The 25,329-nt window shown below is 37.5% G+C and overlaps 2 protein-coding genes across 12 annotated transcripts in view; one reads left to right on the top strand and one right to left on the bottom strand.

Moving 5' to 3' along the window:
• The first annotated feature begins 1,436 nt into the window (after window positions 1-1,436).
• On the top strand, window positions 1,437-7,288 carry LOC116734701 (prepro-urotensin II-beta-like). The gene is made up of 4 exons (XM_032586267.1): window positions 1,437-2,861; window positions 3,223-3,348; window positions 3,500-3,543; window positions 4,321-7,288. Exons 1-4 carry the CDS (start codon window positions 2,558-2,560, stop codon window positions 4,432-4,434), a joined length of 588 nt encoding a protein of 195 aa, XP_032442158.1. The 5' UTR covers window positions 1,437-2,557; the 3' UTR covers window positions 4,435-7,288.
• Window positions 4,824-25,329, bottom strand: part of camta1a (calmodulin binding transcription activator 1a) — a 393,254-nt gene continuing 372,748 nt past the window's right edge. For 5 of the 11 annotated variants that reach the window (XM_032584371.1, XM_032584769.1, XM_032584687.1 and 2 more), the window contains 13 exons: window positions 21,956-22,152; window positions 21,615-21,811; window positions 21,441-21,519; window positions 20,991-21,339; window positions 19,662-20,137; window positions 17,639-17,817; window positions 15,860-16,103; window positions 15,036-15,107; window positions 14,922-14,942; window positions 14,634-14,833; window positions 14,267-14,341; window positions 12,586-12,616; window positions 4,824-10,480 (listed from right to left, as the gene is read on the bottom strand). In XM_032584371.1, the coding sequence (XP_032440262.1) occupies window positions 10,448-10,480; window positions 12,586-12,616; window positions 14,267-14,341; window positions 14,634-14,833; window positions 14,922-14,942; window positions 15,036-15,107; window positions 15,860-16,103; window positions 17,639-17,817; window positions 19,662-20,137; window positions 20,991-21,339; window positions 21,441-21,519; window positions 21,615-21,811; window positions 21,956-22,152 (2,153 nt within the window). In that variant the 3' untranslated portion in view covers window positions 4,824-10,447. The other 6 variants (XM_032584530.1, XM_032585113.1, XM_032584385.1 and 3 more) reach the window with 5 other exon arrangements.

Below are 25,329 nucleotides of genomic sequence, written 5' to 3'. Positions count from 1 at the left end.
TAATTAACACCAGTGAATATTAGATTGGAAAAAAAGGTGAAATATGTTGACTAAACAAGCTTAGTAGACAGAAACAATTGAATCAATCAACGTAGGTAAGGGTTTGTTTGGTTTTCATTGTTTTGCTTTCAGTTTATAGATAGCTTTCTTCCAGCCGTCATCACCTTACAGATGGTTCTCACGCATTTAATTAATCCAAATGATCCAGACACTCAAATTTCCTTTGAAGAAGTCTAAAAGTTGAGACATTAAACACTTTTTAAGTTTTATATGTTATTGTGAACCGTATCATCATCAAACAAAATTCATCTAAACCCAAAAAGTGCCATTTTAGAAATATGTGTAATGTGAGAGCTGGTTAAGCATAAACTAACCTCACGTTTGATGCAGAAATTTTAGAAATGTACAAAAACTGGCTTACATTTCTTTTCATCCGTGCTATTCGGTTCTACACCACTGATTGTTTAAAGCCTGTAAGGTTTCAGGCCATGTCTGTGGTTTCAGACTAGGATATTAAAGGATCAAAAACGAAGAGCTTCAGTAGAAATGTCAGCTTTACCCACAAGAACAAATATCTTGTTAAGTTAATAGCTTCCTAAAGAAAACGTTGCCCTCTAGTGGTTGTTGTAAGATCAACAACCGTGGAAACGAATGGTCACATAAAAAAATAAATAATCTTATGTAGAAGTTTTCCATCAAGAAAATAAAAGTCATCTGTCTCTTAAACAAATGAATAAATGAACGATTTAACCAACAAATGATTTAACTAAGATGCTATTGTGCTGCAATGACTCACAATAGTATATAGTATTTCTAATGTAATAATTTCTGACTGATTTTAGATCCTATTCCAGTGTAACAACAAAGAAAGTGATAAAGGCAAAGTGCTCCTGATGAATTAAATGTTTTGGTAAAAACATTTAATTATCCAACACTAAACAGCAGCATTTTAATTTTGAAAAGGAATGTTTTTTTTTTGTTTTTTTACAAAATACACAACACCTTTTTTTCAAATGATACAGGATATAACAGCAACACTATAATTCAAAGTATTTGAGAGGTGTTGTAAGGACACAACAAACCATTTATTAAAAGGTAAAAACAACTAGCATTGCCACTTTAAGCAATCTTGTTAAAGTAGATGTACATAATAATAACTAGCAGTCAAAGCAAACAAAATAAATGGATATGATTCCATATGCATTTATCAATATCTTCAGGGAATGAATTATACAATAGCTTATACAACTTATAAAGTTGGTTACCTAATTGTGTCTGGACAATTTTGCTCCACAAAAATGGGATTTGGAGTCACTCCTTCTGTTGTATAAATAATTTTATAAACGATAAAGTCTGTGTCTGGCATCCAAGCAAACAGACAGAAAAATACGAAGTATGTGTCAAAGCCAAACAAAACAAACAAAAAAAATCATAATTAATGGTCTATGGAACACAAAGTTGGTGGATAGTGAAGCTCATTATCAGAGGCAACAGCAATTTAAGGAAAAACAGAAATTAAATTAGTTAAATTCTCCGTTCTCCGTTATTAGCATAATCTTTATCAATTTGTGTTTGGCTCTTCCTACATTTACTGTTTCTCGACTAACTGTTTTGTAGAGCATTCAGCTTTATATAAAGTTCAAATGTCAGAATTAAAATAATTGAAATTTGAACATCTACAGACACACATGAATATAATATCAAACATAGATTTAAATTTTCAATTATCTGCAATTTAGGAAAATCTAGATTGTTGAGATGTTTGCTGTGGGAATGTCATAATAACTAGCAGTTATTATTATGATTATTGGTACTAATTGTACCAAAACTGGTATTCAACTTCCCAAGCAGAAAATTTAATGTTGCCTCTTCAGCTGCCCACAAAATCAGATGAGTGTTTGAATACTTAATTCATGCCTCTAGTAAATATGGAAATTGCAACCGTAGGTGGAAAATGTAACTTTTTAAGTAGCTTTCATCTTTTTGAGCAGCAAAGGTGCTATTACACTTTCCAACCACACTGGATACACTCATAAAGGTTTGGTTTATTGTATGACTAAGAGGAGAAAGCAGAGACCTAGCGTTGCAGAGCCTTACCAAGCTTCTAAATATTGTGCATTAATCAGGCTGAATTTAGTGACCCGTGGAAAATCTCCTGCTGCCTTGAATTGATTTAAAATGTCAGACAGCTCATAGAAAGGAGGGTTATGAACACTTTAGCCTGCCCTGAACTTCTGATGAAGTAATTACTTTGGTTTATTAGGATCTCTCTCTACTTCGTATGCAACAAGATTTTAGGAGTCAGATGACCTAAACCACTTTAACAAGGCGGTAACATAAAGGTGGAAGTGATTCGTCTGCGCCGTTTGTGTGCCACCTGCTCCCCAGTGTGGGTGTTGACATGACAATCTATGCACCTGCTTTAATAACATTTACAAACTCAGTAAAATTGGTTAATCAAGCCAAAGAGCTGGTAAAAACATGACCGGTGGCTCTGGAAGACAGTGCGGTGTCTTCTTATTGAGTCCATAATTCACCTGTGTGTCCCTGTTGATTTATGCCAGCGAGAGCGGATGTGACTCTGCATGTAGCTGACGACTGTCAGCAAACAAAAGTGTGTGCGCGTGTGCCGTGCCAGTCAGGTGGACCCAGCTGCAAGTATATAAAACAGCTGGGGCCACTGCGCATTCAGAACTCTTCACCAGAGGACCTGTGTGCAAATCAGAACCACTTCCCACAACAGCATCAGACAGTAATGAAGTGCAGCCATCTCTTCTCCTGGGCCTTTGTACTTGTGGCCTCTGCCACCCTGCTGGCCCACCCTATCACAGAATCGGCTGAGATGCCCTATCCAGGACCAGGTGAGCAAAGGATAATGCCTCTATTATAGCTTTAATGAAAAATAATCCATCAATTAAGACGGGCAATTAGCATTTTCAGTCGTACAATTTAATTTTAAGAGATTAATGACAGCACAGTCTTAACCTGGGGCCATAAAATAATTACCTGAGTGCTGCAATGCTCAGCAGTGATTTTTCTGCCAAAGTTCAGCTAGCAGGCAGAAAAATGTGACTGGTTCTGTTAATGCGGTCAATTTTCTGTTGATTAGAAGTGACTTTATGTGCTGCTGTGGATTAGAAAACATTCGGTGTTTGAACATTTTTGATGTGTTTTTTTAATTTTTCAACTACCTGAAATTTATTTATTTATGTCTGACCTCAGCGTCAGCGGAGGATCGCATTATCGTAACGCTGGATGACGAGTCTCTTCCTGAGCAAATGTTTATTCCTCAGGACGGTGCAGCTCTCCGATATTCCACTTTTACATCTGGGGAAGTTAACAGAGACGGTAAGAGACACCTTTAAGAACAAATTTGAAACAATTTTTCTACAATGTTCATCTACTTCAAGTATGGCCTGAAGGGAAACATTGCAAAGACAAGGTGTTAGACAATGGATATCTCGAATCATTTCGAATCCCTCGTGTTCTTATCCCTCAGGTGTCAGGACGACAAATCTGGTGCCAAGAGGAGTCAAGAGAGAGGTGTGTGACTTCAAACATTTACATCCTAAAAATGGGAAAGAGAAATGCAAAAAAATCTTAGCCGCAGAACCTTTCAACAATATGTCTCTTGAAAAATTACAATCTAAACTGCATTTTGCACAGATTTTATGACAGACCAAGGTAAAGTGCGTAATTATGCAGTTGAAGGAAAATGAAAATCATTATGAGAAGATGAAAAGTGTGGAGTGCTTTTATTACTTTCCATTTTTGGAGGTGAGGGTCTGCCAGCATCACACAAATAGGGCAACCCGGTCTTTCTCCCTTGCAAAATAACATTGAATTGATGGTGTAAAGATTTTGATGTGGCGCGGGACAATTAAACGAATGTATTCCCTCACCATGATGCCTCCACCACCATCCTTCACCAAAGGAATGATGTGTTAGAGGTGATCAGAAATGTTAGTTTTGATGAGATGTTCAAAGCGCTAGACATTGTAAAACCTAAACCTATGACTCTTGAAAGCAATTGGATTTCATTTAAGGGTATCAGAGGGGCATGAATACAAATGCAACCCATACATTTTCAAAATTTTCTTTGTAAAAAACAACATTTGTAAATCATATACTTTTTCCCATGAACAATTAGCTTGTATTGGTCTATCACATGAAATTTCAGTAAAATTAATTGAAGTTTCTGATTAATTAACACTTTTGAATACTTTTAAAAGGAACTGACCTGCATTTCTAATTGAAACTGTACACTTTTATATTAAACATGGTACTATTGATATCTAACTATTATATCGTTTCTTTCAGGTCTTATTAGAGAAACAAAATCTTCTGAAACCTTACAGTCGCTTGCTGGGCATCCGTAAGCAGTTAAGGAAGAGAAATGGAAATTCTGAGTGTTTCTGGAAGTACTGCGTCTAAAAACCAAGCTAATTGGATATCTGCCTTACAAGAAGCAGTGCTTAATACTGAGGAAAACATATGCTTGATACACTTTTCAAGGGCAGACAAAGCAAACATCACACTCCATGCATGCATACATTACATGTTTCCAAGGTTCAAACCTTTACTTTCAGTTGATTTACTGTCAGATTTACTTTTAAACTGTGGAAAGTCATGTTAAGATCTGTGTATGTATTCAAAATGATTTGAGATGTAAAAATCAAATGCTACAACGAATAAAAATAAAAGAAAAGTGTCAAATATGTTATTTCTCTGCAGTTGTTTTTAACTGAAATGTACTGGTAGGAAAGTGGGAGAATAACAATAAAAGTAAAGGACGAAGCAAAAAGACATGGAAGAATAGGTTCTCAAGTTTTCTTCATTTTCTCCTTTTTTTATTATTTTACAGCAGAAAGAATATAAAGCATTCAGAAAACATCTTCCATATTTTAAGGGCAATTCAAAATGTTTTGCATGGCTTCAGCAGCAGAAATCTCTTTTTTTTTTAAACATATCCATTGAGTCAGTGACGCTTGTACATGCACAATTACAAAAATAAAACTTACAAACAAGAAAAGGGAAGAAAAAGGAGGAAAGCATAACACATTAGGAGAACCGAGAGGAGATGGACATTTTTTCTAAGGGCAGGGAGAGGAGAAAACTCGGGTCACATAACAGGGAAAGACAGAGAGAAAGACAGCTATAGAGGAGAGGAAAAGAGATCTAACACTAGTTCACATGCAAAGTGTCGAGAACCCATGACTTTCTATCAAAGCAGGGCTATTTTTTCTTCTCTTCAGTTTGGAATTGATGAAAACGTGCAATTGGGTAAAGGGTGCCATATAATTGCTGTCAATAAACTACTGAATGCTTGTCTTGCAATACTGGCATTTGCATAAAGAGTAAGTCGACTACACGTGTCCAGTCATTTTTAAACTTTGCTAGGCCTGGTAGGGCTCCACAAAATAATTTCTTTATTGCTGTGTCAACACGTGGATCATACTGCTGAACTGGTTTCTGTTCTGTTGCCCTGATGCGCCTACCTTTCTGCGGTTTGGGTGCTTCGGAAAAAGGAAGAGGAGGAAAGGCAGATTCTCAGGTCAATTTGCAGAACATCTTAGAACTGATAAACGCTGTGTGCTAAACAAGTGTGCCTGTCACTCCACCCTCGAGAAATGGCAGTAAAAAACAAGATTTGTAGTTGCAGTTTTCATAGAACTACACCTAATCTTAAATACCCTCTACAGTTTGACACCTAAATAAATTAAAGGCCTAAAGAGTAATGCAGATCTTCATAAAAGTCATTCATCTCCAAGAGCTACATAGGGTTGGAGTCCATTTCAGGGTTCCACCTGTTCAAGGTTAGTAAGACGAAATTTATTGTATTAATTTACTTTAAACATTGTACAATGAAACCTTCAGTTCCATGTGTTTTAACCATTTGTGTTTTCGGGTTTTAGCTTCCTCTGACGTGAAATGCATGTCCTGCTCTGTTTCCTCCTCCCCATTTTGGCACCCTGAGTAAAATACAAAAGGGAGGTCAACCAACGCTAAATGCTTATGTGTCCATCTGTCCTAGAAGTGAGTTTGGTGGTACACTGACTGAGTCTAAATGAACAATAAAAGCAAAAGAAACATCTAAGAAACTTGTTGCGAAATATAAGTCTGTCCTCATGCTCTGCCATGAAAACATCCGTAGCTACCAAGTGCTGATCATTGGCTTCGTTTGCAGGTTTTGTCTCCCCTACAATCACATTTCTCCCCTCTATGATACACCAAACCAGCTGCTTACTGTTTTGCAAACATTATGTCTTTATCAAGTCTATCTGACTACCAGTCCAAAGAAAATAAGCATGCTTTAGGTGCAGCTCAGTCACCCAGTTAACTATTTACCATGCAAGCATTATAAATCCTTCTCCCACTTTTTTCCCCCCAAAACATTGCATTGGCTATGCATTCTGACCACAAACAGGAGGATGAGCGCAAGGCAGCAAACCCCGATCGTGGCGTTTCTAAAAAAGTCAAGCTGTTCCAGTAGAAAATGGAAGAGGCAGAAAAATGAAAATAAAGCCGTAACGCGGACAAGCTGGAGCGCTCCACTTCTACTGTGCAGAGGAGTGAGTGTAATGGTGCGATTGTGTGACGTACTCCCTCAAGATCAGGTACACTGAATGCATTCTGCAACAGGTGTTATGAGGACATGAATAGGCACTTTCTACATAAACATTGCAAATAAAGTTTACACATCAGGTGATTTGGAAAACAGCACGACAACAACCAGTTGTTCCAGAACATCAGAGAAATATCTATAGATCCTAATGATGTTAAAAATAAATAAATGAAAATCAAGTTTTTCAGTGGCACTTGGCTGAATTTTCACATGTTTGGATACAGAGTACACTTTCTGGCAGAATAAGAATTAGACAGCAGCCAATAGGCACCTAAAAGGCTCTAATTATTTTCCTAAGCATCCTATGTTGTTTTGATATTGTCCAGTGTGTCACAAGAGAGGCTAGTGCTATAATTTACACATAAATATATTACAGTCATGTTTAGCTTATTGACTTTTCATGGACACGTCTGAGATCATCCAGTGTTTCCTAGAATCACATGAGCATCTTTGACAGTTTATTTTGTAGTTTTTCCAACTCCAGCTTTTGTTTAATACATCCTTCTCATAAACTTTCACTCGACCTCGTTTAAAAGCCATGTTTGCGTGACGTAAAAAAATTAGACCATGCTGCATATTTCTAAACTTCCCCATCCTCTAATGTAACCCATCTTTTGTAAAATTCAACTGAAAAACAGTTTTGCAACGTTATTGTTAAAAAAATCCATCATAACCGGGTTTCATGAGTGTTTCCACAACCTTAAAGTAAGACTTTTTCCAATCACCTTTTGATTTTACTTCAAAACTTTATGCCAGAAGAAATGTTAGAATGTGCAAAAATAAAATATTGTTAAACCTTAATTTGCCAAATTTTCAGAATAACTGTGTAAAAACTAGTTTGCTATGAGGGCAGTGATAAGTAACTGAAGAAAATATAGGCAGTAACATCACTAAGGTGGTAGAGTTTGTAAACAGTATGGGTTTCTGTCAAATAAAACATCCAGTCCTGGTTAAGAGCTTCCTAAAAATCTTCTGTGAGATTATTTATTTGCACAAAGAACAAAAATGTAACTTCTGTGCCACAATTCCAAAAGGTTTGCATGGCATAAAAAGAACATTACAGGTCCCCAAAAGTATCCCACGGTAAAATATGGGTCTGGCAGCATTATGATGTGGGGTTGCTTTTCTTCAGATAATTTTGAAACGACTTAGCCAGAGTCCTGAACTACACCCAGCAGAAAATCTGTGGCTTCATCTGACGAGGACTGTGGAAAAGATAAGTCCATACATTTAGAGATTTGAAGACATTTGTCTTTAAAGACAAGATGTTGAACCAAATTTTGATTCAGTTTCATCACTTTAAAAAAAAAAAAGTCTTTGTTTTTCAGTTGAATTCTACATAGCTTACAATTCTGATGGGAAGTTTAAAACTTATTTATCATGGCTCTATTTTTTTATTTCACAACACAAAGACCAAGACAACACTGCAGGATACATCTGCCTTTGGCAATCGCTACTGGAAACATTTCTAAAAAAAAAAGAAAAAAAACACACATGCTGTGCAAAAAGGTCAAACCACCGTCGTTTCCATATTACAAATCTCAATCTATGAATCGTAAATCAAAGGTCGGTGCGTCAGGTTGCACAGCTGAGGTGATGAATTCAGTCTGTTTCAGTGATAAAAACAGCAACACCTGTGTTTGCTTTGTCAGGATCCAAATGGGAAAGGCATCCGTTTACAATCTTTGAGTTCAGACAAGATACCTCTATGATCGTCACATTCCATTTTTACTGACAACAAAAATCAAGCACATATCTGATGTGGTATATTAGGAGATGAACAGAACCCTACGATGTATCTGGATGGTGGAAATATAATGAACTTGCACTAAAATGCCCTTCGTTTGAAAATGAGTCCCTTTACAAGTTATGTTTTCTTCAATCCTCAGTCAGTCAGGATGTTATGGTTTTCGTTCCTTTGAGTGTATTTCACTGTATGATTATCTGTTCTGCAAAAATGGACTTAAATAAATTCTTAAGCTTCATAGCAATCGTATACCTTGGCACCATTGGCAAAAGTTTCTTGGGAGCCCAAACCAAACAGATAATGACAAAAAAATGAAAGTAACTATAGTGGATTTAAGATAATTTTTAAAGACCTCTCCTAACACTAAATACATTATTTTTTTTTAACTTTTTCATATGCAATAATATCATGCTTTAGCAAAATGTTTGTCTCCGGAACAATCAAAATAAAGTAAAATACTCTAATAGTGAAATATTTTTAATTTTACAGAGCATAGCCACTACTGCTTTAGTTTTTTCCCCCCTTTTAACTCTGTTCATACTTTTCATGCACTTAGCTCATCTTTATCCCAGATATTTACACTATGTACAAACAATAGAACCATACTTCTTAAGCATTCAACCAAAACTATACAAATATTCTGTTTTTGTCTTGTACCTGTTTTCGACCCATTTTTAATGAATAAAATAATATATTTCTAAAATACAATCCCTGTAAGGGAACATGTTCATTTTTCCCCTACATACTTGCAGCCTTCTTTTATATACAGAAATCACTCAATTGTCAAAAAATATGGATTTGTCAAACCCCTATTTTGGGACAAGCTTAGGGACCCCACAAAGAATCTCTAAGACGTCAAGGCAATGTATGTGATTTTCCCCTCAAAAGCCTGCAGAGGCTCCGGAGTTCAACTCAAAAGAACAATAACAACCTGCATGACTACAAGAGTTACAACACAAAAAAAATTATAAAAAAATTGACATTTTGCTCCCCTCTGGGAGGGGAACCAAGAAGGAAACAAAATAACTGGGAGAACACGGATATTAGCTTAATTACAGAAATAATAACGGCTCTTATGAAGAGAAATGTGGAAATAAAATAAAAATCAGAAGAAAGACTGAAGGGCTAGACCATAAACACACAAGCAAAGACTTTTTCTGTCTAGAAGTCATGCATTTTTTTTTTCTTGGTAGGATTTAACAACATATAGCCTGATACAGCTCACCAATACATTGGACATGATGGAAGGAGTACATTGGACATTATGAAACAAATTCAAGTAATAAAGGGACTATATATATACACAATAAAGCATAGTATCTTTTTAAAAGAACATGTTTTATCCCCAATCTGCTTCAGCATGAATGTTTGGACCCCACTACATTCATTTGTAGCTCCAGCCAGGCGGGCGGACCGGTGGGGTCGAGCAAAGAAGGACTGGAAAGAATACTAAGTTTAAATGGATACTGTTAAATCACCAGCATTGGGTTTAAAGTGGGTGGGGTATGTGTGGGTGTTAAAAAAAGAAAAATCTGTCTTTGAGTGAATTTATTGGTCTTAAAAAATAACCATGAAATACAACGAGAACCCAGAGTGTTTCTGCATGGTCTCCTTGTCCTTTGAGATTTTCTGCAACAGCCCTAACTTTCATCTCTCGAGATCTTCACGTTTGACCGACCGCCTGTCCTCCGTCGTCCCTCATCACTGTCCAAAACCTCTCCATAGCTAAAAAAAGAAATAAAAATAAAAAGCAGTCCATGAAAAAGTGCAAAAGATGCCATGAAGCCAATGTTCTGCACCCGTTGCCCCAGTTCTTTGAGTTCATAATGCTGTTGAAGTCACCAAGTCAGTGGAAAGAATAAACATGTAAAAAAAAAAAAAAAAAAGCTGTCATACAACGTGATAGCAGTTGAACCATTAACACTGCTCTAGTAGTAGTAATAATAGCAGTGCTTGACCCGATGTTTTTTTCTTTTTGTTCTGTTCTCTTGTAAAATGTCTCAGGTACAAACAAAAAAAGAAAAGAGGAGTCAGGAGAGTGATGTCACATCGCAAGGGGGCTCTTCTGAGGGGTCTCATGTTCCCTGGCCCTTTTCAATTCTTTCACCCTGAAACACAGACAGACGACAAATCGTTAATGGAAGAGGAAGTTAGCTGCACAGAAAATGACACACACAAACATAATCGTAACACTATCAAGCAGGACTAAAACATAAAGCTCAGGTCATCAGGAGCTACGTCTTTTCTGGGAAAAGATAAAGAAATTCTTACAGTTTTGCAAAGAAATACACACAATTAGTCATTTACAACAGCTTAAAAATCATTACTAAGAATTACATAGATTATGAGTTTACATTGAATAAAAAATATCAGCTTGAAACACTCAACAAGTAATAGATTATCTAACTTCATCAGTCGACCAATCTTCCTCAGTCTTAAATTTTTGTAAACATATATTATTTCTCTTTTCATGTTTTCCTGCGTTACAAACAGTTATTGGTATATTTTTTGGGGATTTTATTTGACAGAAAAACACACACAGTGTCTGTGAACAGCATCTAAATTCAATTTAGATCCGTGACTGATCCATTCAGTCACACTGCTATGCTTGTATCCAAAACATTACTCCGTATCTCCAGCTTTATGTTTAAGCTGGAAGGGAAAGGCTTTTACAGCTTTGTCTACGATAAAGCTTAGAGTTTCCCACCTGAGCTGAAGCTCTTTGCAGTTGCAACAAGTCTTCAGCAATCTCTCTTATTAATGCTGCTGTTGCTGTTTACAGATTGTCTTATAACCTAAATCTGCTTCAAACTTTATCTCTGACCTGCGTGTTGAGATGCTAGATCTTTATGATGCTGTTCACTGATGTTCTCTAACAAACCTCTGAGGCCTTCAGGAAAAAACTGGATTCACACAGAGATAAAAATCACACACATCTATTATTAAAGAGCTACGTGGTGTGTGAGGGCAATTAATTGCACTGGATTTTAATCAGGTGTATCACAGTAATGAGGGGACTGAAAACAAATCTGAATACAATTTTGTGTTTGCTTGTGAACTGTCAGTAAACAATGCATTGTTTCCTCTTCAACTTCACAGTTATACACAACATTGTTCTGAGTGAGCAATGTTGACCTTCAGAGTTAAGACTGTAACATGACAGAATGTGTACAAAACTACATACACATACAAATATACATATATATGTAGTTTTTGATTCAAGGAATGTTTGTGGAGTATAAAGAAATCCCCCAGTATAATTTGATGGAGTTCATCCTGCTTGATTACTGTACAGAAAGTAAGCGCTGCAAGATACAGAAGAGGTCACACAGAAACTGGGATCTTGTGTGTGAAATTATTGAAACACAAAATATTGTTTATTCTCTGATCCCAACAAGAGGACTGCTGCCACAACATTATATATAGCAGATGAACCTATTGCTCTAAGATCAGGTTAGCTTTTTTCTTATTAAAGGAAACCTTAAAATACAGCTAGTTGTTTTTAAAGTTATGAATCCCACAGAAAATGCTTCAAAGAGATTAGTAAGCAGAAATTGGAGGGAGGACGTTTCCCCTCGCAGTCTATCGAGTGGCTTGAAATAGAGCATACAGTCAGCCAGCCAGCCAGCCAGAGAGACAACTAGAGAAACAGCAGGTTCATAGCATGCCTAAAAGTAGAAGAGCAAGACCCATAGTTGTCACCACTTGACATGCAGCAGGATAAAACAGAGTTAAGAAAAAGCTTCCTGCACTGAATTTGCAAAACCACAGAAAGCTAAATGAAAAGAAAAAGAAAAAAGTGCAATTTTCAAGAAGAGAAAGAGAAATAAGGAGAATCAGAAAAGTCTCTGTTAAGTGTTGCAGTGACATTGTCATTCATAAGCGTTTTGTTAGTTAAGGAAGGCTCTGATCTACATCTGAGCGTCTCAGTTCACCTGTGGCTCCAGCCAGCAGCCTTCATGCAAGCAGGCATCAAGCAACAGTGATGGAAAATGAGAAGGACTGGGAGGGAAGAGAAGAGAACATGAGGAAGAAGAAAAAGGGATAGACCGCCATGGATAAAACTTCAGAAGGAGATAAGAGCTTTATTAAAGAGCGACAGTAAAACATAAGAGAGGTTTGGGAAGAGAAACAGATGAAGAAGAGAGACAAAGAGAGAGAGAAAGAAAGAGAGGAAGGGAGTCACGAACTGAGTTGCTGAGGCTGCACTCACCCGCTTGAACAGTCTATGGTCCATCAAGGGGCTTGGCATAAACAGCAAAACAATACCAGACAGCTATTAGCACACAGTAGGCACTGTGAAGGAGGGGCAGGGGCGGCTGGGGGCGGAAGGTGGAGCTTAGGGGTGGGGATATCTCTAACTAATGATTATTTTCAAGAAGATGAAAAATAATAAAATAATAATTAAATCTAACACACCCAAGAAAAAAAAAAAAAAAAAAAAAAAGAGAGATGGACAAAATTATCTGGTTACAGTAGCATACGATGGAAGAAAGAACACCACTGTGCAATATCACCACGGTGGGAAATGATTGAAAGTTAAGTGGTATTAGACAGGGGTGTACTTGCTGCTGTAACTTTTATTGTGGCTTATTGATTATTTAAATGGAAACTACACGTCTGTGTGACGAGCCAGCAGAAACGGAGACGTTTATTTGGAGTGTCCTGCAAAAGGATTGACATCCCCTCAAACTTTTCCACAGTTTGACCCGTTAAAACCACAAACATCATTGTATTTATTGGGACTTGATGCGATAGGATAGCACAAAGTAGCAAACTGGATGGACGTTAAAAGAAACATTTTTAACTCTTGTCCAGTATCGTTGTCCTGTTGGAAGGTGACCCCTCTGTTCCTTTGTACAGACACAATTTTTCTCCTAATTGTTCTGAATTTAGCTCCATCTATATTCCTATCACCTCAAACAGGTTTTCTGTCCCTGTTGAGAAAACATGATGCTGTCATCACAGTTTTTCATGCTGTGAAAGTTTTTTTAGGCCGTTGCACCTCACATAAAGTTTTGCATGAAGGGCATTTTGTTTTATTTTGATGTGAATTACGTCCTCTAGTTGCTTGCTGTAAACTATAAAATGAACTTTTTATGGCCTGTCAGTTGTAGTTGAAGGTGTGTGGCCATGTCTTGAAAGATTGGCAACTGTGTGGTTTTGTTGTTTTAGTTTTCAGATGATTGACTGTTCAGTATTGCTTGGTTTTCATGATGCTTCTCATTTAGTAACATTAGCTGTGTTTCCATGACAAATATGTGCAAAACTTTGTCAATATTCCGCTAATGTCACAATTACGATGTGTTCATTAAATAAGAAATGCAATTAAAATCACACGTCAATAAGTCATTAAAAAACATTGCACACTGTAATCTTCCAACTGCTTCCTCTCACCTTCTTTGTAGTTTGCGCCAGTGACACCATCATGTGGTGTGATGCAAAAAAAAAATTTTTCCATTGCAGTTTTGCAAAATAAATCAATTTTGATACACTCATCCTTGCACCAAAGCTTTTAAACGAGTTTTTTCAAAATTGGCGTCTTTCCTTAAGCAAATTTATTTTCAAAATATCAAATTGCCCATTTATATTGTCAACGTTAAGCCACTTCTTAGGCCTTCACAGAACATTTGTATTCCCCTAAGATTCAGTCATACAGGTCAAGTTTATTTGAAGTGGACTTTATTTAGGGTTACCAGAGAAAAAGGGGGTTGACTACAAACGTCCACTATAGACTACTACACTTAGTGTTGGTGTAACACATAAAATCCCAATAAAACACATTGAAGTTTATTGTTGGAACTTGAAAAGTTATGAAACGGTTGATGGGGTGTGAATACTTTTGAAAAGCCCTTTTATTGAGAGTGCTGGCTCGGGTCGCTGTCTGGACCTACCTGTGGCGGCAGCGTCGTAGGAACCTCATGATCTTCCTGGCAGCCTGATCCTGCCTCTTCGTGAGCAGACTCCCTCTATGAAGCAGCAGAAACACTTTGAGTTAACTTTATCACTCAGCGAAAATATATAAATAAATCCAAATCACAATGTATTTAGTAAGCAAAAAGAGATTACACATCATCTCTCAAACTTATTTTTGCTAATGATTTTGTTGATAAATGACTCAAGACATTAAGCATTTTTCAGCCCTGCAGACAAGCCTCATAATTTAACTGTCACTTTATCATTATGTAGCAAGATGAAGTGCTTCTTGCCGCATCCTACAGTTTACAGCAGAGCGAATACACCCTGTTACTTGGTGTTTACCTCAGTTTGTGCTGCACCAGGGCGGCAGCAGCCCCGCGGTGATGGGGCTTCAGCTTCCCAAACTCCTTGTAGCTGCGGTAGTATTGCTGAATGAGTACAGCCGCCCTCCTGCTCTGCTGGAACTTCTTTTGTTCGTGGTAGCTGCGAAATTTACTCTGGATAAGGATGGCGGCCTGCGTCATCTTCTTATAAAGTGCATACTGAGGACAAAAACACATCGACACGTCAGGGCTCGCTCGATGACAGTCGTGCTGTGGCTTCATGCTAGAATATGACCCAACAAGTTACCTTTAGGGCTATCCATGTCAGCTTGTAAATGAGGGGAAAAAAAGACGCGTTTCGAATGTTTGCTCTTTAAACGTATTCAGACATGGAAACAATATCGCGGCGTTCATTCCCTACCTGCTTGTATTTCTTGTAGCAACGTTGTATAACAGCGGCAGCTACTTCCTGTTGCTCCCGGAGTGGCCGCCCCTGTCGGAAAGTAGAGTGGAACAGGTAAGAAGTTACAGTAGGAGCTCCTTTCTGCCACAAAGGATATGTGTAGCTTGCCGAGGTCATGGTTAGTGCATGACCGCCTCAGATAAAGAGCACACTTTGTGGACAAACCACCTGTCAAACAGTGGAGGAAGTGAGCTGCTGCCCAACAGAGTCACCTCAGAATCAGCTGGCAGATGGGCTAAAGGCAACTGTGAAAGACAGTGAACAGTTTGTGATAATAAAACTTATTGAAAGTATCTCATGGGTAGGTGGGAAGTTCAGGAATGGGACTGGGCAACGAGGAAAAAAGAGACAAAGACAAAGTGGGAGCTCATTGCTTAATAAATGTGTCTAAGTAATGCAGGGATACGGGGTCAGTGCAGCTCCCCTAAGCAAGGCCATGCTCTGCTCAAGCCACCTTTTCCATGCTGGAACCACAGGGACAGATTTGTGTTTCCTCTTAATATTCTGGTACAGTTAAAAATAGACATACAGAGAATTAGACAAATATAGAGACTGAAATCAATCAGTTGAAACCATGGTTAGAAACAGTACAACACAAGAGAAAATAGGTAATAAGCCACGTTACATATGCTGAACTTCAATCCATAGCCAGATTAAAGGGAATCCTTCATCCCTAAAATCCAAAAACAGATCCACCCAGTTACACCAATCCTCAGCCTGTAGCTCTATGAGTCTGGGCTACAGCATAGACAACTTTCAGGACCTGAACACCGGGACTGTACCTTGTACTTGCGGAAGGCAGTTTGGACCAATCGGGCAGCCTCGTACAGCTCTCTCTGCTCTGGATCTGACAGAGTCAGCTGGGCCAGGTCTCGCTCCACTTTGCTGTTGGAGGCGTTGATGAACTCACTCCAGTCGGACGGGGAAGGAACCGCAGTCCTCTCCAACGGGCCCTCTCTGAGCGGAGACCCCCGAGGACTCAGGTTAGGGTTAGATGATTGTGTCAGTGGCTCATTGTACAGAGATCTATAAAAAAAACCCACACAATTTATCTTTTTTAATTTACCCTTTTAAGCTATTTTAGTTTTCTCTGTATATTATTTTCTATAAATCTGCATTGACATTATGAGATGAAATTAGAAAGAAACAAACCTCAGCTACTAAAATGTTTGAATTTAACACTGTATTCTTTAAGCTTGATTTTGCCCGCCAACTGACTTTATTTAGGCAGTCTCAAAAATTGATAATTCAATAAATAGATTTTCAGAATAAATTTATTGGCTTCTGCTAATAATGCAAGGTTTACACTTTTAATGGCTTCCTTCATATTTGTTGGATTAAATTACAATCCTGTGAAAAAAAACCTTTTTCATCCTTACAGATTTCGGAAAAACTTTATTTGAAGGGGTGTGTATAAGATTGACATAACACACGTCATGAATATGAAGGAGTCCTCATGAATGTTTATGACTGTAAATTTGATTTTGATCATCAGAAATATATTAATTTTCCAGATTTTAACCTAAAACACCGACTTTGAAAAGCCTGCGGTGGGGTTGGATTAAATGTAACAATTTAGATTTACTTCATCACAGATTGGTTTGGAAATAAATTTAGAATTGACAGATTTTGTCTATGTCTGAAATTAAAATAAGTTGGATGATCTGAAATATTTAGGTTTGATAAATAAACAGAATAAATCTCTACAGGGGACAAAAACCTTTTCACAGTAGCCATGCTTGTATGGATTTGGCAAAAAGTGTTTCTTTTTGCTTCTCACTTCAACATTGTGTCTTTTTTCATTAAATTGTTAAGGAATCACATTTTTGGATGACATTCAAAAGAGTTTTGAATTACAAGCCTCTAAAAATGTCAAATTCTTTTTTTTCTTATATTCAATTTCTTTGTATTTGAGCAAATGAAACAAAATCTCAGTTTTTATTCAGATATGTAAACTTTATTTAATATATCTTTTGGTTTTCTTATGACATCTACAAATCAAAGGTTGTATTTAAAAGAGTACAAACCCATGGTGAGTTTTTGTAATATATATACAGTACAGACCAAAAGTTTGGACACACCTTCCAATTAAAATGGGTTTTCTTTATTTTCATGACTATTTATAAGGCAAGAAATCCCACTTATTAACCTGACAGGGCACACCTATGAAGTGAAAACCATTTCAGGTGACTACCTCTTGAAGCTCATCAAGAAAATGCAGAGTGTGTGCAAAGCAGTAATCACAGCAAAAGGTTGCTACTTTGAAGAAACTAGAATATAAGGGGTATTTTCAGTTGTTTTACACTTTTTTGTTTAGTGCATATTTCCACATGTGTTATTCATAGTTTTGATGCCTTCAGTGTGAATCTACAATGTCAATAGTCATGAAAATAAAGGAAACTCATTGAACTAAAAGGTGTGTCCAAACTTTTGGTCTGTACTGTATATATATGAAATAATTCATCAAAATTTCATGTTTTAACAAAAACAAACTTGGTTTATGCATATAGCACAGCAGTGTGAAGTTTATTGTATCTCCCCTTTTCCACGGTCCTCCTTACCGTAGGTGTATGATGCTTGACAGCTGTTCTACGTCTCCCAGGTAGCTGGCTAGCCAGTTCATGGTGGTGCTGACCGCCGATGTGTCTAAAGGCCCAGAGTCTGCAGCGCTGAAGTTCTCCCTTTTGATTCTTTCTGGTGTTGCTTCAATGATTTGTTCTGCCAGAGTCATCATGTTTACCTGTTGGTTTGAGAAAAACAAAGATGACTAATGTCAGCACCTATCTAGTAAATTTTCGTCACGATAATATATGCATGCAGACTACTTATGCATACTTGTTTAATGCTTTTGGCCCTGAGACAATAATTTGGGATTTTAATAATAGGACGGAAGATAATAATAATAAAAGTGAAATTGCTAGAGGCTAGAAATACTTAATCTGTTGGAGGAGTAATTAGACTGATATGGATGTCTGAAAGGATTTCTTGGCTGTTGAAGACAATCAATAAGTAGAGTTTATTATGCAGTGATGGTCACTGACATGGTGCCAAGCTGCTTTGTTGTATATTACCTACCAAATGCAGGAAGTGCTAATATTGTGCACCCATACAGCACCCTACCTCTGATAGTACACATGCTTTGCAGAAAATCAATTCATGTCTGCACATTTTCACTAAATTTTAATAAATATTGACAAATATGTTGGAACCACTTGAAAAAATAGGAAGAATTTAGTTTGAATAATACACATTTTTGCTCACCAGCAGAGACAGTATATGTAGATGGACTTCCTTTATTTTAAGTTGGAGCCTTTTTGCTAACTAAATCTTTTTAATATGGACAGTGTTGGGTACAAGACAACATATTTCATTTTTATCAATCTTGCCTTTTGCTTTTATTCAAATTTTATAGCAAATAACACCACAAACACCCAGTAACTTTAACTCAAAAGGACACTTGAGCATATTAGTTCATGATACTTGGCTTTTTTGTAAAGAGTGTCCAAATCATATTCTTATTCTAGACCAAGCAACAGAAAACTTTTCAACCCAGAAACTGTGGGTTATTGTAGAACTTAAAAATTAATAAAGCTAAAGTTGGGGTCAACAAAGTTGGACAAAGACTCAAATATATCTTGCCACCATGCAGAGTGATCAAAATTTCAATTTTTCCAAGCTCACAATTAGAGGCCTGAAGCAAATAGTGTGGCATCTGGAGGTCAAAAGTTTCCATAATAAAGATCAGACAACATTTACTTGTCAACCTGTTGGTTGTTTGGGAGGCATGTCAGGAAAAAGCCTTTTTATCCTATGTTCAGAGTTTGCACCAGCTGGATTTGGGGTGGAACAAGGGATGAAAATGTGGAAAAGAACAACATGCCTCATAATGTATGAGGCATGATGTTAGAGGGCATTGCATCATAAAGTCCTTAAAAATAACCAGAGAGTTTTAACAAAAGTCTGGTGGACAGAAAATTTAAAATAGGTCATCAGTATGTCCTTCCAAAGGACAAAGAATGAAGATCTGAAGAGAGAAGCAGTGACTCTGGACTATTTAGAGAGATTGTGCTAAGAAGAAAGGATAAAAATGAAGATTTATTCCTGTTTGTCTGGCCCTAGTGGGTTGTGCAAAAATACTGCCAAATAATTGTCAGTGTGCGACCAATGCTTTGGTAAAAAACTATTTCTTAACATGCTTTTTTGAGTTATAAAATTTAAATATAGATTTTAGTGATAGATTAAGATTTCATTTCTTTCTTCTTTTCTTTATCAGGGTTGCCAATAAAAACAGTCCAGACGCTACAAAAACACAAAATCTTACCAAGTATTTTTGATCTAGTTTCAAATGTAAATATCTTAATATATCAGATTTTTTTTGTTTTGTCTTTGCAGTCTACTGTAAGTGTTGTCTCAGTTACTGTACAAGACTATGTATTTCATTTCTGAAATAAAGTTGTCCAGATGTAGGTTCATCTGTTAAATTTATCCTTCTGCTGCAGTATAGTTGGAGTTTACACACCAAGATGTGTGTAAACTATCTTGGTGTGAAAGAGTGAAAGAGCTATTTCACTCCTTTCTGCTCACCTGTAGGTCATCCATCTGCGTGAGACAGTCCTGATTCTCCAGGTCCTCTCGATACGACAGCAGTTCTGAATCTGCCATTTCTCTGTCCGCCATAACCAGCATGCCCAGCTGCTCCCGCTGCCGCAGTCGGTTGACCAGCTTCTCCTTTCCTAAACTGCTGCCTCCACTGATGCCAAGCGCTTTCTTCCCCATGCTGCTGTGGGAGAAACTCTCTCTGGAGTTCCACCTGGTTGTCCCAGTGCTGCCTCCTGTTGGTAGACTTTTGTCAGCGCTCAGGCCCTCCGCGGACATGCTCTTGGTGCTGGAGGACAGTTTGTGGAGCTGTTGCTGCTCCAGGCTCAGAGGAACAGACATGGGCTTGTCGGGTCGATTATGAAATAATTCCGGGTTAGGTTTATGTTTTTTAGCCAACGGGAGATCTCTTTGGCCCTCGCTGCTGTAGCAGTTAGAAGGTTCTGATCTCGGCCTTCTTAAATCTGCAAAATAAAAAAAAAGATAAAGTGACACCATTAGCTGAAGACTCCATTATCACTTTTAAGTCAAGACTACAGACTTGCAAAATGTCAATGTACTCTACTGGATTTAATCTGACGTCAATGTTCTCTGATCAAAACCAGTTGACTGTAGCTCTGGCTGCATGTTTCAGGCTCAGATTTCAGATTTTCTACCAGGATTTGCTCTATATTTAACTCTCTTCACCTTTTTTATATAAGCATCTTAGTACACTTGAATGAAGACAAAATTAACTTACAAGCAGCTTTTCAGCAAGATAAAGGAATCTGTTTGAAGTAGGTTATTAAATATTGATAAAAAGTACTAGCTCCACTGGCAGCTCTTTTCACTTAAAAATGTTAAATGGAAAAAAAGGGAAAAATTATATAAATGAGAAAGAAATCTGCCAGTGGAACTAGTACTTTTTGTCAATATTCAAGAATTACTGATTTAAAGCAAGTTCCTATGTCCTTTTAAAAGTTTACTAGCAAGTTTGTTTTGTGTTAAGTTTCTTAGTATACTGAAATATCAGCATGAGAAACTAGACAAAAACATCTGTAAAATGTGGTTTGCAGTGTATGTGACCTTCACAGCTAGTCGGTTGCACTGGGGTTTGATTTGGGTGTCAGAGTAAACGCCACACTTTTTACATTTTTATTTAAAACAAATTACATGAACCATAAATCATTTGGTTTCCAGTCCACAATCATGTCTTGGCCTATTAAATAAAATTCCAATGAAACACATTGAGGTTTGTCACTGTGACATGGTAAAACTGAAAAACGTTAGCACTTCAGGTAGCGCACTTATCAGAAATCTTTCTGTAATCAGACTAACCTGGGTTGGGGCTGGTGGTGCTGGGTGTGGTTATTGTGTTAGCAGGACCTCCTTTCTTGCTGCCAGGTGCTACTATGCTGTCGTTTGCCCAGCTGACCATCCAGCTATCGGAGGTGGGCGCATCGGGGGCTGGGGAGAAAGACATCCGAGTGGTTGGCGGTAGAGAGGCGGGCGGCTGCTGCTCTTCCCTCTGCAGTTGTTCCAGACACTCAGCCAGCTTGGTGTGGCCACGAGAGCGAGCAATTGACAGGGGCAGACGACCCAAGGAGTCTGGGATGGCAAGGGCCCGCCTGTCCCATTTATACAGGACGACTGCTGCCTCCAGATGACCAAGCGCACATGCCCACATCTGGATTGTAAACAGACAAAAGAACAGCAGCAAACAAGTCAGAAAAGTGAAAAGTTGTAATTTATAAACTGTTTCCTCAAAGGGAGAGCTTTGGTACTCACCAGAGGTGTGCAGGAAAAGTGATCAACATTTAGAGGGTCCACTTCCAGCTCCAAGTCAATACTATCAGCATGCTTATTGCTGCATAAGAGAGAGAAAATGATATTTGTTGTGATGCACTATTACGATGAATTACTGTGGCGGTTACAGAGCATGCTGGATAATTTCATTCTCACCGCCATTTGATGAGTGTCTGAATGAGGGTGGCATAGCCCTGGCCAGCAGCCAGGTGAAGGAGTGTCATCCCTCTGAAGGTCTTGGAGTGGATTAAATGTTTGGACTTGGCCCAGCAAGCTCTGCTCATCATCTTCTCACAGACCACTACAACACGGCTCTCAAAGGAGCTGCTGGCCTGCGTCTGGCCAGATGCACACTCAAGAACAAAACACAAACTGCTATTAAAAATTTTTTTTTTTTTATAATGTATTTGTATCAATAAGTGATGGAAAAGTTTAATGAATGTGCTTGGGTTCTGCCACGTGCAACAATAATCGTCCAGCATGATGAGGCTTTTTACCTGTGACTGACTATTGTTCCCTCCTCCGGCCCCTCCTCCACTCCCTCCTCCTACTCCTCCCCCACCTCCGCCTCCTCCTGCTCCTCCTCCAGCGCCACCACTCCCCGCACTGCTTGTCTGCTGGTGGCTGGCCATCTCTGCCATCCTCCTCTCCATCTGCTCCAAGCGCTCCAGGATTGACATTCTGAACTGGTTATCTGGGCAGAAAGTGGGAGACAGAAGAAGAACGCGTCAGCATCAGCTGTGAGGAAACATAAATGTCAGTATGCTCATTACAGCACCAAAAGTCCTTAATCCTGACAACGCAAATTATCACACAGTATGCACCACAAGCTGCACCAATATGGTGCTTTGAGGAGTTTCAGGGATGTCACTGTGGCAACAGGAGGCTTACAATCATCCATTTAGGAGCAAATGTCCAACTCCATTTTGCAGAGGAAGCAAAGTTGAATAACCTACTATACAACAATAATCATTTTATAAATAACCTGTCCAGTGAAAATGAAAATGCTATTGATGAGAAACTTTTAAAAAAAAAATTACATTAGTAAACGGATAGAGTGCCCACGGACACCTCCGATTTGATCTTTCATGTACAACGGCTTTATAAAAAAATGATAAAAACAGATGAATTTCCAAGTTTTTCTAAATGTGAAAAGTCAGAATATTTACTATTGCATACAATAGGGATGGATAATAAATAAATGACAATAGTATCATAATGACATATGATCAATATCAGCAGAAAGAACATCTTATGGAATGTTCAGCTTACTCATTTACTCTTTGGTTACCTAGCAACTCACTCACTCTCTGATTACCTAGCAACAACCTGTTGAGTAACTTGAGCAGCAACAGTTTCAGGTTTTGCCACTGTGCCTCACAGCTGCTTAAAAAATGTAAAAACAAAATGCATCGAGTGAAATAAAAAAATGAGTACAGCAGCTTGAGAAGAAAGTGTGGACTTTAAACCAAAATCTAATAAATAATTATCAATATTGGCTAAAATAAAATGTTTATATTGTAAAACATTTTTCAGTCATATTGCCCAGCCCTAACATACACCAGTTATTGTGTTAAATTCTAAATGCCTTTTTGTTACATTTTATAAAGATTTTTTTTAATCAGATAAAAACATTTTGAACATTTAGTTCCTAGTTTTAAAACTTCCCCATTTAGTCTATAATTGCAGAGTGGAATAAGCATTGTTGTTATTTATTATGCTGTTACATTTGCTTGATTAAGTCAGATGACAGTAGATCTTTGATTAACAATTACTTTTAAAGTGTAATTTAATTGATTACTGGCTCTGTTAATTATAAAGAAATACAGAATATATTAGTGTTGACTAATATTGAAATACTGAGAAATCTCCTTGGTTCTTGCATAAATGGGGAAAAAATCGCTTAAGAAAAAAAAAAGGAATAGAAAAAAGATATATTTTTGATAGATTACACAACCGATTAATTTTTGAACTTTAAAAAAATTTGACCAAATTTAGTCACACTAGACATCCCATCAGTCAATTGTAAATGACTTTCTACATTACACCTCTTTTACAGAGCTGTTAAGCTCCAGGGCACGCACAAAATTTGAAAGACAGCGCACTTCAGACAAGACTCTAGAGATACCATTCTACTGAAGGTCTTTTCCAGCTGATTAGATACAACCCATTATGGCCCTGTTCCCTGCACCTGTTTGGAAAAGAGATTAAGAATCTGACAGGACAACATAAATCAAAACCTATACAGCTATCTCAGGTCCTTGAAAAAACAACCTTTCCCACATCAAGATGGATGGAGGAGCATTTGATGACAGGAATTGAATTTTACTAGAGGTTTGTGGCGATCAGAGTGGTTATACTGCCACAGATATGACATCTGCGCAACAAAAAACTATATTTTTTATAATACAACAAAATTTACAAAAAACATGTCAAGAAATCTGATCATATATTGATTCTATTAAGTGAGTGATTTTAAGAGCTAACGTTCTACCTAGATTCCCCTGTCATTGACTGCGTTGTCGTTTTTCATCAGCCTTTACAAAACCTTTTAAGCCTTCTTGGCTGTATATTCTCCTCAGGTATACCTTTCATGTTCTGTGTAGCTTTCTTACGCAGCATCCCCTTAAAAGGATACTTCACATAATTGTGCCTTTGATAGGTGGCTAAGATTAAAAATTATTTGGGTCCAATTAATTAAAGCCTTTTTAGTCTAGACAAAAAAAACCCCAACAATTCCATAAGTAAATCTTAAATATCTTATATTTATTATTGTAATCTTGTAATCTTTACTCTTCCCCCATCTGAATGAAACAAAATATATTCACCACATATACACATCGCCCCTTTAAGATTTAAATAAATTATACTGCAATGTTGCAGCAACTAACACATTGCTATACAACATTTCAGGCTAATCTGTACAAATACAAATTCACTCACTTCTGCATGCTAAATGCTTGAGGAGATGCTAGCCTGACCTGCTTTTTATTATTTCAGCTAATAACTAACTGCACTACCTGACCACTTGGGGGCAATCACAAAAGATGTTATGTTGATTCCCACAGATAAATCTCAGAATGAGATAGTGATGTCATAGCGTATGTAAAGAACTGTAAAGTGCTTTTTATTTTCATTAACAAACATGGTAAGAAGGAAAACAGTATGTCAGCAGTTTAAAATGACAAAATTACATTTCTCCTTTAATTTCTAAACAACATTGTGCAGCAAACTTCATGATCTTTGCTAAAGAGTTTGAGACTTAATTTGTGTTAGTAGGCCAGACTTTTTTGGTAGCTCGGGTCTTTCACCAGCAAAGTTATCAAACTATCCCACTAATAAAGAGTTTAACTTTAATATGCTTTATAAAGACAAAAGTTTGGATTCTCATTATCAATAAAGACGTTTCGAGCAGGTGCAGGACATGTTGTCACTTCAAAAATGGGTAAATTTCTAGTTTTCTGCTAAACAGCACTTTACATTTTGCTGTTTAGCAATTCACTAATCTTTAAACCGGTTGGGAATAAATAAAAATATTTATAAATATTTTATAAATAAAAAAAATTGCAGCTCATAGATGGTCCGGTTAAACAAAACAAAAAAATGGGCACTTTATGAGCATCAGAGTGCATGTACACACTCTTAAGGTATGCCATGTACAGACAGTGGACAGAGAGCCCACTGCAGCAGGGAGTATAGAAGACTGCATTAGCATTCTCCATTTAGCTACTATGAGGCCGTTTCTGTGGCAACCTGCTGCCGAGTGGTAACTAGGCGACAAGAGAATGGCTGTGTGTATGCCCTGCCTGTGTGCTATTGGCTTATTGATGAAGGGGAGGAGAAGGACCCAGTATACAAGACAAAATGTAGA

The sequence above is a fragment of the Xiphophorus hellerii genome, chromosome 1 (genome assembly GCF_003331165.1).
Source record: "Xiphophorus hellerii strain 12219 chromosome 1, Xiphophorus_hellerii-4.1, whole genome shotgun sequence".
Classification (NCBI taxonomy): domain Eukaryota; kingdom Metazoa; phylum Chordata; class Actinopteri; order Cyprinodontiformes; family Poeciliidae; genus Xiphophorus; species Xiphophorus hellerii.
This window is presented reverse-complemented; position numbering and strand designations above follow the sequence as displayed.

What these genes read in the sequence shown, in the direction of transcription:
- LOC116734701 (XM_032586267.1), top strand. Translation starts at nt 2,558, where the DNA reads ATGCCAGCGAGAGCGGATGTGACTCTGCATGTAGCTGACGACTGTCAG. An exon ending in TGGGGAAGTTAACAGAGACG is followed by an intron (nt 3,349 to 3,499) that starts GTAAGAGACACC and finishes CTTATCCCTCAG; the next exon opens with GTGTCAGGACGACAAATCTG. An exon ending in CAAGAGGAGTCAAGAGAGAG is followed by an intron (nt 3,544 to 4,320) that starts GTGTGTGACTTC and finishes CGTTTCTTTCAG; the next exon opens with GTCTTATTAGAGAAACAAAA.